Genomic DNA, 16,655 nt, shown 5'->3' on the forward strand with positions numbered 1-16,655 from the left:
TCCTCACTGAACTTCTGGAGAGAGTTTGCTGCACTGAAAGTAAAGGGGCTGAAACATTTTACACGCCCAATTTTTCAGTTTTTGATTTGTTAAAAAAGTTTGAAATATCCAATAAATGTCGTTCCACTTCATGATTGTGTCCCACTTGTTGTTGATTCTTCACAAAAAAATACAGTTTTATATCTTTATGTTTGAAGCCTGAAATGTGGCAAAAGGTCGCAAAGTTCAAGGGGGCCGAATACTTTCGCAAGGCACTGTATTACATAAAGATGCAGTAGATGATAAAGAGTACAGAATACATATATACATATGAGATGAATAATGTAGGGTACGTAAACATTATATTAAGTAGCATTGTTTAAAGTGGCTAGTGATATATTTTACATCAATTCCCATCAATTCCCATTATCAAAGTGGCTGGAGTTGAGTCAGTGTGTTGGCAGCAGCCACTCAATGTTAGTGGTGGCTGTTTAACAGTCTGATGGACTTGAGATAGAAGCTGTTTTTCAGTCTCTCGGTCCCAGCTTTGATGCACCTGTACTGACCTCACCTTTTGGATGATAGCGGGGTGAACAGGCAGTGGCTCGGGTGGTTGTTGTCCTTGATGATCTTTATGGCCTTCCTGTGACATCGGGTGGTGTAGGTGTCCTGGAGGGCAGGTAGTTTGCACCAGGTGATGCATTGTGCAGACCTCACTACCCTCTGGAGAGCCTTACGGTTGTGGGAGGAGCAGTTGCTGTACCAGGCGGTGATACAGCCTGACAGGATGCTCTCGATTGTGCATCTGTAGAAGTTTGTGAGTGCTTTTGGTGACAAGCCGAATTTCTTCAGCCTCCTGAATCAAGCCTACCACTGTTGTGTCGTCCGCAAACTTGATGATTGAGTTGGAGGCGTGCGTGGCCATGCAGTCGTTGGTGAACAGGGAGTACAGGAGAGGGCTCAGAACGCACCCTTGTGGGGCCCCAGTGTTGAGGATCAGCGGGGTGGAGATTTTGTTACCTACCCTCACCACCTGGGGGCGGCCCATCAGGAAGTCAAGACCCTGGGTCGAGTCGTTTAGCTCAGTTACCTTAGCTTTCTTGGGAACAGGAACAATGGTGGCCCTCTTGAAGCATGTGGGAACAGCAGACTGGGATAAGGTGTGATTGAATATGTCCGTAAACACACCAGCCAGCTTGTCTGCGCATGCTCTGAGGGCGCGGCACAACAGCCCTACTCATCACACACGCTGCTGCTACAGTTTATTACTTATCCTGTTGCCTATTCCCTTTATTCCTAGTTATAGGTACAGTACATACACTATATATACAAAAGTATGTGGACACCCCTTCAAATTAGTGGATTCGGTTAGTTCAGCCACTACCATTGCGGAAAGGTATATCAAATTGAGCACACAGACATGCAATCTCAATAGACAAACATTGGCAGTAGAATGGCCTTCCTGAAGTGCTCAATGACTTTCAACCTGGCACCATACTGGGATGCCACTTTTCCAACAAGTCATTTTGTGACATTTCTGGTCTGCTAGAGCTTCTCCGGTAAACTGTAAGTGATGTTATTATGATCTGGAAATGTCTAGGAGCAACAAAGCCGCAAAGTGGTAGCTCAGAGACACTCACGACCGAGTTCCAAACTGCCTCTGGAAGTAACGTAACACAAGAACTGTTCACCGGGAGCTTCATGAAATGGGTTTCTATGGCCGAGCAGCCACACACAAGCCTAAGATCACCATGCTCAATGCATAGCGTCGGCTGAAGTCGTGTATAGCTTGCAACCGTGGAAACGCATTCTCTGGAGTGATGAATCACGCTTCACTATCTGGCAGTCCGACGGATGAATCTGGGTGTGGTGGATGCCAGTACAGCGCTACCTGCCCCAATGCATAGTGGCAATTGTAAAGTTTGGTGGAGGAGTAATAATGGTCTGGGACTGTTTTTGATGGTTCAAGCTAGGCCCCTTAGTTCCAGTGAAGGGAAATCTTAACGCTACAGCATACAATGACTTTCTAGACTATTCTGTGCTTCCAACCTTGGGGAAGGCCCTTTCCTGGTTCAGCATGACAATGACCCTGTGCACAAAGATATAGCCAAGGTATCATTGCTCATTGTGTATTTCCTATTACGTGTTATTACTTTTCTATTATTTCTCTACTTTCTTTCTCTCTGCATTGTTGGGAAGGGCCCGTAAGTAAGAATTTCACTGTTAGTCTACACCTGTTGTTTACAAAGCATGTGATGAATAAAATGTGATGATTTGATTTGAAACTGTGATGTATGACTAAGCTGGTAATTGCAGCTTATCTGCCAGAACAGCTAAAGGTAACTATATCCCCTCTTCCTTCCTCCTTTTCTCATTCTCTCTCATCCTCCTCTCTGTTCCTCTCCACCCCCTCTTTGTCTCCTCTGCTTTCCTTCTCTCTCCCCTTTTCTCCTTTTGTCCTCTCCTCTCTACTGTTCCTCTGTTCGGCTCTCTTTGCCTTCTTATCTTCTCTCTTCTTCTGATATGAGAGGTTATAACTGTTTATGATGTCTGTTATGTCACTATTATGACAGGGAGTTGTACCTTGATAACAAAGGGTTGTCTCACAGATCAATCCAACTATCTGTCCAACAGCAAAAACAGTTAAAGCATCCCACAGTTGAACTCACTCTATCTGTAACAAAGCAGCTGTCTTCTGAGAAATACAGCATGCATGCATGCATACACACACACACACACACACACACACACACACACACACACACACACACACACACACACACACACACACACACACACACACACACACACCCTATTTATCTCCCTCTATTTTACACACACATTTGAGTCAGAGCTGTCTATATTGATGTGTCTCAGTGTTTTGGAAAAATAAGTGTGTTTGTTGGTGATTGTTTCTCCGTTGTCTGCTAAAATGTCCTTCGTCACACACACACACACACACACACACACACTCTCTCTGTCACGCTCTGCCTTTCCCTCCAATCGATTGGTAACAGTCTTGTCTAAGACATACTTTAATGTTCTACTCCTTTTTCTTCCTCTTTCTTCTGCACATGCTATTTAACACTTCTCTATATCATCCTCTTATCTCACCCTCCCTCTCTCCCTCCCTCCCCGTCTGTCTCTCTCTTGCTCTGCATTCTTCTCCCTCTTGTTGCCTCCATCCCTCTCTTTTTATCTGTCTATCCCTCTCCTATTCTCCCATCTCTCTTTGTCTTTTCCTACCTCCCTTAATCTCTCTGTCTCTGTCTGTCTGTCCATCCATCTTTCTGTGTCTCTATTTCTCTCTCTCCCTCACCCTCTCTCTCTCTCTCTCTCTCCCCCTCTCCCTCTCTCACTCTCTCTCTCTCTCTCCCTCTCCCTCTCTCTCTCTCTCCCTCCCTCTCTCTCTCGATCTCTATCTCTCCCTCAGGTCTTAGATATCTGCATGGTGAATGGAAAGTGGATAGAGTACTATCTAGGGATGAGTGGGCAACTTCACATGACATTGTTACAAATCTAATCGGACTGATAGGATCATTTTACCTCTGTCTATAAGGTCATCACCTCACTCTAGGTAACACACGCACACACATGCACATACTCGCTGGCACGTCCACAAATACAAACACACACACACACACTGTGCTGCTGGAGCCTACTGACATTTACAGGCTTAGGACTCCGTGTCAAATACAGAATCAGAGAGAGAAAGTTCAAATGAAGTATGATCAATCATCAGACAGAGTGTTTATCTTTGATGAACTGAGAGAGTATACACGAGTCATAAAATATAAACACACTCTGTGTCACATGTACAAATGGAATGGTGGAGTCTTTGGTCTTCGTGTGTGTGTGAATGTTACTTATTCTGCAGTGAAGCTGTCTCCTAGAGAAGCTGCAGATTACCTCTCAATGCTTTAAATAATGAGAATTGTGAACTGGCACACACAGAAATTGGAAAGAAAATAGCTTTTCGTGACAGGATGGAGGATAGCTTCAGTTACAGATACACACACACACTCGCACACACACATGCTTCAGTTACAGACAGAAAGACACACACACACATTCAGAAGATAGCTTCTGTTTGTTCATCTCAATCAACATAGGAGCAGCAGGCTGAGCTTTCTATATGTGTGTTCTGAGCAGTCCCTCCGTGTCAGAATCACACTCACCAACAGACCTGGGTTCAAATATTAATCAGGGTATTTCAATTACTTACATAGACATTTTGGAAGTAAGTATTTGGGAGAAAATAAAATGTATGCCATTTAGAGGAAATCATTTGAAAATACTCAAATACACAACAAAAATATATATTTTAAATGCCCATGTATTATTACAAAGTTTATTATGGTTTTGTGATTTAATATGTGTTTTTAGTTCTATTTGTTTTTAGATTTTTATTTGAAATTCAGTTTAGTTTCAGTTCGATTTCAGACTTGATTTACAAATGTTTTATTAGTTTTAGCGGGGATTAAATTCACATACATCTTAGCCAAATACATTTAAACTCAGTTTTTCACAATTCCTGACATTTAATCATGGAAAAAAATGTCCTGTCTTACGTCAGTTAGGATCACCACTTTATTTTAAGAATGTGAAATGTCAGAATAATAGTAGAGAAAACAATTTATTTCAGCTTTTATTTCTTTCATCACATTCCCAGTGGGTCAGAAGTTTACATAAACTCAATTGGTATTTGGTAGCATTGCCTTTAAAATGTTTGACTTGGGTGAAACGTTTTGGGTAGCCTTCCACAAGCTTCCCACAATCAGTTGGGTGAATTTTGGCCCATTCCTCCTGACAGAGCTGGTGTAACTGAGTCAGGTTTTTAGGCCAACTTGCTCGCACATGCTTTTTCAGTTCTGCCCACAAATTTTCTATAGGATTGAGGTCAGGGCTTTGTGATGGCCACTCCAATACTTTGACTTTGTTGTCCTTAAGCCATTTTGCCACAACTTTGGAAGTATGCTTGGGGTCATTGTCCATTTGGAAGACCCATTTGTGACCAAGCTTTAACTTCCTGACTGATGTCTTGAGCTTTTGCTTCAATATATCCACATAATTTTCCATCCTCATGATGCCATCTATTTTGTGAAGTGCACCGGTCCCTCCTGCAGTAAAGCACCCCAACAACATGATGCTGCCACCCCCGTGCTTCACGGTTGCGATGATGTTCTTCGGCTTGCAAGCTTCCCCCTTTTTCCTCCAAAAATAACGATGGTCATTATGGCCAAACAGTTCTATTTTTGTTTCATCAGACCAGAGGACATTTCTACAAAAAGTACAATCTTTGTCCCCATGTGCAGTTGCAAACCTTAGTCTGGCTTTTTTACGGCGGTTCTGGAGCAGTGGCTTCTTCCTTGCTGAGCAGCCTTTTAGGTTATGCTGATATAGGACTCGTTTTACTGTGGACATAGATACTTTTGTACCTGTTTCCTCCAGCATCTTCACAAGGTCCTATGCTGTTGTTCTGGGATTGATTTGCACTTTTCGCACCAAAGTACATTCATCTCTAGGAGACAGAACGCGTCTCCTTCCTGAGCGATATGGCGGCTGCGTGGTCCCATGGTGTTTATACTTGCATACTATTGTTTGTACAGATGAACGTGGTACCTTCAGGCGTTTGGAAATTGCTCCCAAGAATGAACCAGACTTGTGAAGGTCTCCAATTTTTTTCCGGAGGTCTTGGCTGATTTCTTTTGATTTTTCCATGATGTCAAGCAAAGAGACACTGAGTCTGAAGGTGTCTGAAGGTGGACCTTGAAATACATCCACAGGTACACCTCCAATTGACTCATATGATGTCAATTAGCCTATCAGAAGCTTCTAAACCTATGACATAATTTTCTGGAATTTTCCGAACTGTTTACAGGCATAGTCAAGTTAGTGTATGTAAACTTCTGACCCACTGGAATTGTGGATAGACATAACATCTCTGTATCTCTGTCATGATGGAATCTGTGAGAGCATTGGCAGCACCATTGAGGCCAGCTCAATATTGAAATAGTCAATTTTCTTCTCAAGTAAAATTCATTGGCTGATCCCTCTTGATGACCCGGCTGTCACGACTCCAATTGGGTCATTAAGTCATGTCAACCGGGTCATCAGGAGGGATCAGCCAATGAAGTTGGATGTTGACTAAATCAAAAAGGTGAAAGTGCTTAACAGCATTGCCCATGCTAACACAGGCTTTTGGCCACTAGAGGACTCCATACAATTCTACGGCCAGGTCAAAGGTTTGGTTAGGTTAAAATTCTAAATAAATCCTAATGTGACTTGGATTTAAAGGATATGCGCCTAGACTGGTGCAATAAATATGGTGGAAGGAAACTATTTGTTTTACTTTAGCATTAGATGTTAGAAGATTTAAGTACCTTTACCTTAATCTGACAGAATGAGAGGGGAAAAAACAACAAATGAAGTCATGGCCCATTTGATGTGTTATGTTTATGTAATATTAAACATGTATCACTGACTAACCCCTTCAAATAGCGTTAAGAACAACAGCTACAACAACAGCAAAAACATAAGCAATACAACACTTCTTCACAAATCTATCAGTTCAAAGTCAGTGTGTGTGTGTGTGTGTGTGTGTGTGTGTGTGTGTGTGTGTGTGTGTGTGTGTGTGTGTGTGTGTGTGTGTGTGTGTGTGTGTGCGTGTGTGTGTGTGTGTGTGTGTGTGTGCGTGCGTGCTTGCGTGCGTACGTGTGTGTGTGTGTGTGTTTCTGTTCAAGAAAACTATGCATTCCAGAGAGGTGGTTGTTTCGGTTTCTCAAGCCTGATGACAGTTGTCCACAGACTGAAAATATTCTCTCTATTCAGTATGTATGCGAAGTGCTGTCGCAGGACCTGTACCAACTGTTTTGCAACAGTAGTTGACTGCAAGTCTGCCTCAAGGTTGAGAAGGCACGGCACCACATCAGAGAGTGACTGGCTGTCAGTTTGAAGTTAGTCGGTATGAATTTTGCCAATGGCTTCAGAAACTTCACAAGCTGCTCTAGATTGCCCCTGTCACTGGTCAGTATGTTGGTCGTCGGGGATTTTCTAAAGGCTCCAGAAACTTCACAAGCTGCTCTAGATTGGCCCAGTCCCTGGTCAGTATGTTGGTCGTCGTGGATTTTCTAAAGGCTTCAGAAACTTCACAAGCTGCTCTAGATTGGCCCAGTCCCTGGTCAGTATGTTGGTCGTCGTGGATTTTCTAAAGGCTCCAGAAACTTCACAAGCTGCTCTAGATTGGCCCAGTCCCTGGTCAGTATGTTGGATGTTGTGGATTTTCTAAAGGCTCCAGAAACTTCACAAGCTGCTCTAGATTGGCCCAGCCACGCTCTGTGCTCACCCTCATATTTCTTCCCTGTTAGCTAGTGATAGCTAGTGATAGTGATGCACAAGCTAGGCCTATTTGAAACACCGGCATCTACTGGCAGCATTTACCCACAAAATTCAGATGCTTGAAAACCCCATTAGAAAAAAACTGTTTTGAAAACCCATTTGATTTTTGCTCAAAGTTTAGAAGAAAAAAACAAAAACTTATATTTTATTTTAGTTCATTTTGCAGTCAAAGATAATAGTTCCAGTATAGTTTTAGTTTTTCAAATGTTTCAGTTTACTAAATGATCTGTCCAATTTGAGTTATTATTTTATTTTCAGTTTTCATTTACTATAATAATCTTGATTTGAACCCAGGTCTGCACACCAACCCTGTTACCTTATTAGACATGGACTACACATACATATCCAGTGGTAGCCTACCTGAGATGATGGAGGCGTGTCTAAACTCTTCTGAGAATTCGTGGAGCTCATAGGGTGACATCTCATAGAAGTCCTCTCCTGGAATACAAACAAAAACATAGAGAGAGTGAGTGTGTGTAAAGTGTGTGTGTGTGTGTTAGAGAAAGTGAAAAAGAGAGAGACGGAGAGAAAGAAAGAGATATAAACAGGTATCAAGGCCTGTTTAGCATTGAGATTGAACCCAAGATAGCAGCCATCAAACAGTTAGAATATAACTTTAAAAAAAGCTAAGACATAAACCATTTCTTTTTCAATTCCAGGAACAATGTAGCCTAACTTTTAACAGTTGACTACACATTATCAAGCATTTACAGTAGACCTGACAAGACACATTCTATTCTGCTGGTGACTCGCCGATCGTGTGTGTGTGTGTGTGTGTGTGTGTGTGTGTGTGTGTGTGTGTGTGTGTGTGTGTGTGTGTGTGCGTGTGTGTGTGTGTGTGTGTGTGTGTGTGTGTGTGTGTGTAGAGGGGTATGGTACCTTAGGGGTTTAATAAAGCGGGTGACAAGGCTCCATGTTTATGTATGAGGCTCTGAAACAAGGTTTCTGTCTGTAAGACTGATTTCACCTGCAGCCATACATACTGTTACTGACTTAACCTCCTCTCCTCTCCTCTCCTCTCCTCTCCTCTCCTCTCCTCTCCTCTCCTCTCCTCTCCTCTCCTCTCCTCTCCTCTCCTCTCCTCTCCTCTCCTCTCCTCTCCTCTCCTCTCCTCTCCTCTCCTCTCCTCTCGTTTCTACTGCATCAAACCCATATCCTCTCCTATCCTGTGTTCTCTATCATCCCCCTCACCTGTTTCCTCCTCCTCCTACAACAACCCCCTCCCCCTGCCCACCTGAGAGGTATGTGTGGTCAGCATTATTTCAATCCTCCATCCTCACCTTGCCAGTCCCTGTACAGCTCAGCCCACCAATCCCATCACTAAGCAGATAGCTTATCCACCAATCTTTGGCCTCCTCATTGCTACTCTACATTCCAGAACACTTGCACTAACACACACACACACACACTTGACGAGTCTTTATTGCGGGGGCATTCAGATTACAGGTGGGTAATTTATGTAAAGTCGCTGTTTCGCTTCCAACACACCACCTTAGATTACGTGAGTGTCTCTCTCTCTCTCTCTCTCTCTCTCTCTCTCTCTCTCTCTCTCTCTCTCTCTCTCTCTCTCTCTCTCTCTCCCTCTCCCTGTGTGCCGTGGAGAGAGCTGCTGTTACTAGCTGACCACCTGCCTGGGTAAAAGAACGCTCAGTCAGAACTCCAGTCACGATGTATGGAGGTGGGGAAGGTAAACATAAAAGCTCACAACACTAATTTGGGTGTTAATGGTAACAATATTAGCATGTACATAACAGTTGTAACACAGGTAGTATTTGCGTGCTCTTGTGCTTTCCTGGTCTACACATTTACCTGTCTCCATGTTCTTTCAACTTCAGTTCTGGTCTATATTAGCTCAGTGTTAGTTCAATTCTAGTTCAAATTAGCTCAATGTTACTTCAAGGTTAAAATACTTGTGTGTGTGTGTGTCTGTGTGTGTGTGTGTGTGCGTGTGTTTGCGTGTCTATGCGTGCGTGTGTGTATGCGTGCATAGAGTGTGTGTATGTAGAGTGTGAGTGAGTAGAGTGTGAGTGCTGGTGTATAGGTGTGATTGCATGCGTGTTGTGGAGTAAGCTGAATTTGAGGCATGAGGAACTGCTGTAGCTGCACTCCTCTCTCTAGGCCTCCTCTCATCTTTCACTCCCTCTCATCCCCTTTTTAATTATTACTGACAATACAGAACACATACTCACCCACTCTTAATATACAGTGGGGCAAAAAAGTATTTAGTCAGCCACCAATTGTGCAAGTTCTCCCACTTAAAAAGATGAGAGAGGCCTGTAATTTTCATCATAGGTACACTTCAACACTTATGAAAGACAAAATGAGAAAAAAATTCCAGAAAATCACATTGTAGGATTTTTAATGAATTTATTTGCAAATTATGGTGGAAAATAAGTATTTGGTCAATAACAAAAGTTTATCTCAATACTTTGTTATATACCCTTTGTTGGCAATGACAGAGGTCAAACGTTTTCTGTAAGTCTTCACAAGGTTTTCACACACCGTTGCTGGTATTTTGGCCCATTCCTCCATGCAGATCTCCTCTAGAGCAGTGATGTTCTGGGGCTGTTGCTGGGCAACACGGACTTTCAACTCCCTCCAAAGATTTTCTATGGGGTTGAGATCTGGAGACTGGCTAGGCCACTCCAGGACCTTGAAATGCTTCTTACGAAGACACTCCTTCGTTGCCCGGGCGGTGTGTTTGGGATCATTGTCATGCTGAAAGACCCAGCCACGTTTCATCTTCAATGCCCTTGCTGATGGTAGGCTTTGTTACTTTGGTCCCAGCTCTCTGCAGGTCAGTCACTAGGTCCCCACGTGTGGTTCTGGGATTTTTTGTGCACCGTTCTTGTGATCATTTTGACCCCACGGGGTGAGATCTTGCGTGGAGCCCCAGATCGAGGGATATTATCAGTGGTCTTGTATGTCTTCCATTTCCTAATAATTGCTCCCACAGTTGATTTCTTCAAACCAAGCTGCTTACCTATTGCAGATTCAGTCTTCCCAGCATGGTGCAGGTCTACAATTTTGTTTCTGGTGTCCTTTGACAGCTCTTTGGTCTTGGCCATAGTGGAGTTTGGAGTGTGACTGTTTAAGGTTGTGGACGGGTGTCTTTTATACTGATAACAAGTTCAAACAGGTGCCATTAATACAGGTAACGAGTGGAGGACAGAGGAGCCTCTTAAAGACGAAGTTACAGGTCTGTGAGAGCCAGAAATCTTGCTTGTTTGTAGGTGACCAAATACTTATTTTCCACCATAATTTGCAAATAAATTCATTAAAAATCATACAATGTGATTTTCTGGATTTTTTTTCTTCTAATTTTGTCTGTCAAAGTTGAAGTGTACCTATGATGAAAATTACAGGCGTCTCTCATCTTTTTAAGTTGGAGAACGTGCACAATTGGTGGCTGACTAAATACTTTTTTTGCCCCACTGTACCTCCTCTCTCTCCATTTCTCCTCTCTTTCTTTTTTATCTGTCGTCTTCTCCTAATCAGTCAAGCTCTTTCTCACTCTCTCTTAATTCAATTCAAGGTGCATTATTGCCATGAAATACATTCTGCAAATGTTGTCTCCATCTCCCCCTCTCCCTTCCTCTCTGCTTTCCTTTATCTCTCTCCCTCTCTCTGTAGTGATGTGGGATTCTGAGTGTATCTGAGTCTGCTGCTTTGTGAGCTGAAATAAAGAGCAGCATGTAGTTAAACAAACAGGGGTCAGAGCGGTTAATACAGCTATTACTGTCAAGGAGAGAGAGAGAGAGCGAGAGAGAGAGAGAGAGAGAGACAGAGAGAGAGAGAGAGAGAGCAGAAAGAGAGAGAGTAAGAGAGAGTAGAAAGAGAGAGCGAGTAAGAGAGAGTAGAAAGAGAGAGAGAGTAAGAGAGAGTAGAAAGAGAGAGAGTAAGAGAGAGTAGAAAGAGAGAGAGTAAGAGAGAGTGTGAACGGATGGAGGAATGGAATAAGAGAGAGAGAGAGAGACAGAGAGAGAGAGGGGGTAGAGAGAGGGGGGAGAGAGAGAGGGAGAGAGAGAGAGAGAGAGTAGAAAGAGAGAGAGTAGGAGAGAGTGTGAACGGATGGAGGAATTGAATAAGAGAGAGAGAGAGAAAGAGAGAGAGTAAGAGAGAGTGTGAATGGATGGGGGAATTGAATAAGAGAGAGAAAGAGAGAGAGTAAGATAGAGTGTGAATGGATGGAGGAAGGGAATAAGAGAGAGTTGATTTAAAAAAAGCCTTCGAATCAATTTGGCATGAGGGTCTGCTATACAAATGGATGGAAAGTGGTGTTGGGGTTAAAACATACAACATTATAAAATCCATGTACACAAACAACAAGTGTGCGGTTAAAATTGGCAAAAAACACACAAATTTCTTCAAACAGGGTCGTGGGGTGAGACAGGGATGCAGCTTAAGCCCCACCCTCTTCAACATACATATCAACAAATTGGCGCGGGCACTAGAAAAGTCTGCTGCACCCGGCCTCACCCTACTAGAATCCGAAGTCAAATGTCTGCTGTTTGCTGATGATCTGGTGCTTCTGTCACCAACCAAGGAGGGCCTACAGCAGCACCTAGATCTTATGCACAGACCTGGGCACTGACAGTAAATCTCAGTAAGACCAAAATAATGGTGTTCCAAAAAAGGTCCAGTCACCAGGACCACAAATACAAATTCCATCTAGACACTGTTGCCCTAGAGCACACAAAAAACTATACATACCTTGGCCTAAACATCAGCGCCACAGGTAACTTCCACAAAGCTGTGAACGATCTGAGAGAAGGGCATTCTATGCCATCAAAAGGAACATCAATTTCAACATACCAATTAGGATTTGGCTAAAAATACTTGAATCAGTCATAGAGCCCATTGCCCTTTATGGTTGTGAGGTCTGGGGTCCGCTCACCAACCAAGACTTCACAAAATGGGACAAACACCAAATTGAGACTCTGCACGCAGAATTCTGCAAAAATATCCTCTGTGTACAATGTAGAACACCAAATAATGCATGCAGAGCAGAATTAGGCCGATACCCACTAATTATCCAAATCCAGAAAAGAGCCGTTAAATTCTATAACCACCTAAAAGGAAGCGATTCCCAAACCTTCCATAACAAAGCCATCACCTACAGAGAGATGAACCTGGAGAAGAGTCCCCTAAGCAAGCTGGTCCTGGGGCTCTGTTCGCAAACACAAACACACCCTATAGAGCCCTAGGACTGCAGCACAATTAGAACCAACCAAATTATGAGAAAACAAAAAGATAATTACTTGACACATTGGAAATAATTAACAAAAAAACAGAGCAAACTAGAATGCTATTTGGCCCTACACAGAGAGTACACAGCGGCAGAATACCTGACCAAAATTAAAGAAAGCTTTGACTATGTACAGACTCAGTGAGCATAGCCTTGCTATTGAGAAAGGCCGCCGTAGGCAGACATGGCTCTCAAGAGAAGACAGGCTATGTGCTCACTGCCCACAAAATGAGGTGGAAACTGAGCTGCACTTCCTAACCTCCTGCCCAATGTATGACCATATTAGAGAGACATATTTCCCTCAGATTACGCAGATCCACAAAGAATTTGAAAATAAATCCAATTTTGATTAACTCCCATATCTACTGGGTGAAATTCCACAGTGTGCCATCACAGCAGCAATATTTGTGACCTGTTGCCACGAGAAAAGGGCAACCAGTGAAGAACAAACACCATTGTAAATACAACCCATATTTATGCTTATTTATTTTATCTTGTGTCCTTTAACCATTTGTACATTGTTAAAACACTATATATAAATAATATAATAATACCATTTTTATTGTTTATTTCACTTTATATATTCACTTTATATATTATCTACCTCACTTGCTTTGGCAATGTTAACACATGTTTCCCATGCCAATAAAGCCCTTGAATTGAATTGAATTGAGAGAGAGAGGAGAGAGAGAGAGAGAGAGAGAGAGAGAGAGAGAGAGAGAAAGAGAGAGAGAGAGAGAGAGTACAGTAGGGTGATGAGTGAAGCTAGCAGAATAAGATAATGGTTACTTTTAATTACCTACGTTGTGTGCCTGTGTGTGTAATGAGCGAGCTGTGTGTGTATGTGTGTGTAATGAGCGAGCTGTGTGTGTATGTGTGTGTAATGAGCGAGCTGTGTGTGTGTGTGTGTGTAATGAGCGAGTTGTGTGTGTGTGTGTGTGTGTGTGTGTGTGTGTGTGTGTGTGTGTGTGTGTGTGTGTGAGTTCTTAGTGGGTCTTTCTTCTCTAGCTCAGCTGCATACTGAGTAGTTTCTCAACTCTCTCCTGAGGGACCGCCACACAGTGCACAGTTTTGTTCTAGTCCAATACAGACTCTAAATCACCACACACACACACACACACACACACACACACGTTCTCACCGTCTTTTTCTGACTATCTTGTCTTTGGATTGTTTTAATCATTTCTCTGATGAATCGCTGTTCCTTTTTGCTCTATTGTGTGTGTGTATTTTCTGACAGAACAAAAAAGTGAGTATACAGAGAACAACAGTGCCATTCCTCAGTGGCACAGCACTAATCTGCCTCAGACTGACTCATTAGCGCTGCATGCTAAATACTTCCCTGATTAGTTTGAATGGCAAATTAGTTATTTATTTGCCCAAATGCTACATACCCCAGTGATTAGCTTGTAGGCTAAATACCTGAGTCAATACTAAATGAGTATCGATTAGCCTGCCCAGGATGCTAAAAGCATGAATTATCCTTGTTGATGTGTTTGCCTGCACGCTAAGTACCTGAGTCAATACTAGAAACCTGAGATTAGCTTGATCGCTATATACCTGAGTAGGAATCATTAGAGTGAATGGGGAAAAGCTGATTTATTAGTTTGGAAGTGTTGGCAGTACCAAGCTGCTCTTTGTTCCCCAATTTGTCGCAGAGAATAATACCTAATGAATCATGCTCTCTCTCTCTCTGTGTGTGTGTGTGTGTGTGTGTGTGTGTGTGTGTGTGTGTGTGTGTGTGTGTGTGTGTGTGTGTATGTGTGTGTGTGTGTGTGTGTGTGTGTGTGTGTGTGTGTGTGTGTGTGTGTGTGTGTGTGTGTGTGTGTGTGTGTGTGAGAGAGAGAGAGATCGGGCTCAGTCCAGTCAGTCTAATTAGCACTTAACACAAAGAGCCGTCCAATGATGGACAAGAGCTGTGAACGACAGCCAATCAGAGCTAACCCTAATTAAGCAATCAGTGTGGGACTGGCTGCTTCTAATTCCTGAAAAGACTGTGTGTGCTTACATTATGTGTCAAACTAAATGACCAGATTAGATGCAACAAATAAAAGTTATCATCTGTGTGATGACACACCTGCAACCAAGATGGTCCTAAACAATCAAAACAATTTATTCATTACAAGACAGGATGGCCCACTGATTAAGAGCAGTTACTCAGGCCATTAGAAACAGTAATAACACTGTGAATATATGGCTGCTATTTAAACACATCTGTTATGTTTTTATTTGAAATGCAGAACACCTGGAAGGAGTAGGTGTGTCCAAACCTTTGACTGGTACTGTATATATATAAACGTTTTGACAAGCGGTCACGGGTGTCGTTGGAAGTAGACCAAAGTGCAGCGTTGTGAGCATACATTTCATTTTATTTTCAAATGTCGCCAACAAAACAACAAACGAAAGAAACAACCGTGAAGTTTACGGGGCTAAGTGCCACAAACAAAGTCAACTATCCACACTGAAAGGAGGGAAAAAAGGGCTACCTAAGTATGATTCCCAATCAGAGACAACGATAGACAGCTGTCCCTGATTGAGAACGATACCCGGCCAAAACATAGAAATAAAGAAACCTAGAAAACAAAAAATAGAATGCCCACCCCACATCACACCCTGACCTAACCAAATAGAGAAACAAAACGGCTCTCTAAGGTCAGGGTGTGACACACACGTACTCATTCAAGAGTTTTTCTTTATTTTTTTGCATTGTAGAATAATAGTGAAGACATCAAAACTCTGAAATAACACATGGAATCATGTAGTGACCAAAGAAGTGTTTATATTTTATACTTGAGATTCTTCAAAGTAGCCACCCTTTGTCTTGATGACAGCTTTGCACACTCGTGGCATTCTCTCAACCAGCTTCATGAGGTAGTCACCTGGAATGCATGTCAATTAACAGGTGGGCTTGTTAAAAGTGAATTTGTGGAATTTCTTTCCTTCATAATGCGTTTGAGCCAATCAGTTGTGTTGTGACAAGGTAGGGGTGGTATATAGAAGATAGCCCTATTTTGTAAAATACCAACTCCATATTATGGCAAGAACAGCTCAAGTAAGCAAAGAGAAATGACAGTCCATCATTCCTTTAAGACATGAAGGTCAGTCAATATGGAAATATTCAAGAACTTTGAAAGTTTCATCAAGTGCAGGTGCTAAAACCATCAAGTGCTATGATGAAATTGGCTCTCATGAGGACCGCCACAGGAAAGAAAGACCCAGTGACCTCTGCTGCAGAGGACAAGTTCATTAGAGTTACCAGACTCAGAAATTGCAGCACAACTAAATGCTTCACAGAGTTCAAGTAACAGACACATCACAACATCAACATCAAAAAGGAGACCATGAATCAGGCCTTCATGGTCGAATTGCTCCAACTGCTTTTAAATTCTAGTAAAACTAAGTGCATGCTCTTCAACCGATTACTGCCGCACCCTCCCGCCTGACTAGCATCACTACTCTGGACGGTTCTGATCTGGAATATGTGGACAACTACAAATACCTAGGTGTCTGGTTAGACTGTAAACACCTTCCAGACTCACGTTAAGCTTCTCCAATCCAAAATTAAATCTAGAATCTGCTGCCTATTTTGCAACAAAGCCTCCTTCACTCATGCCACCAAACATACCCTCGGAAAACTGACTATCCTACCAATCCTTGACTTCGGCGATGTAATTTACAAAATTGCCTCCAACACTCTACTCAGCCAATTGGATGCAGTCTATCACAGTGCCATCCGTTTTATCACCAAAGCCCCATATACTACCAACGACTGCAACATGTATGCTCTCGTTGGCTGGCCCTCACTACATGTCCGTTGCCAAACCCACTGGCTCCAGGTCATCTACAAGGCTTTGCTAGGTAAAGCCCCACCTTATCTCAGCTCACTGGTCACCATAGCAACACCCACCCGTAGCACGCGCTCCAGCAGGTATATTTCACTGGTCATCCCTAAAGCCAACCCTTCCTTTGGCCGCCTTTCCTTCCAGTTCTCTGCTGCCAATGACTGGAACGAATTGCAAAAATCTCTGAA

General features: G+C 42.7%; 1 protein-coding gene across 1 annotated transcript in view; it reads right to left on the bottom strand.

The window, feature by feature from the left end:
* Positions 1 to 16,655, bottom strand: part of LOC110522825 (GDNF family receptor alpha-2-like) — a 79,573-nt gene that overhangs the window by 55,966 nt on the left and 6,952 nt on the right. The window contains exon 3 of the mRNA XM_036977061.2: positions 7,738 to 7,815. Within this exon, the coding sequence (XP_036832956.1) occupies positions 7,738 to 7,815 (78 nt within the window). The remainder of the gene's footprint in view (positions 1 to 7,737; positions 7,816 to 16,655) is intronic.

The sequence above is a fragment of the Oncorhynchus mykiss genome, chromosome 5, assembly GCF_057628025.1.
Source record: "Oncorhynchus mykiss isolate SJ-2025 chromosome 5, ASM5762802v1, whole genome shotgun sequence".
NCBI classification, from domain to species: domain Eukaryota; kingdom Metazoa; phylum Chordata; class Actinopteri; order Salmoniformes; family Salmonidae; genus Oncorhynchus; species Oncorhynchus mykiss.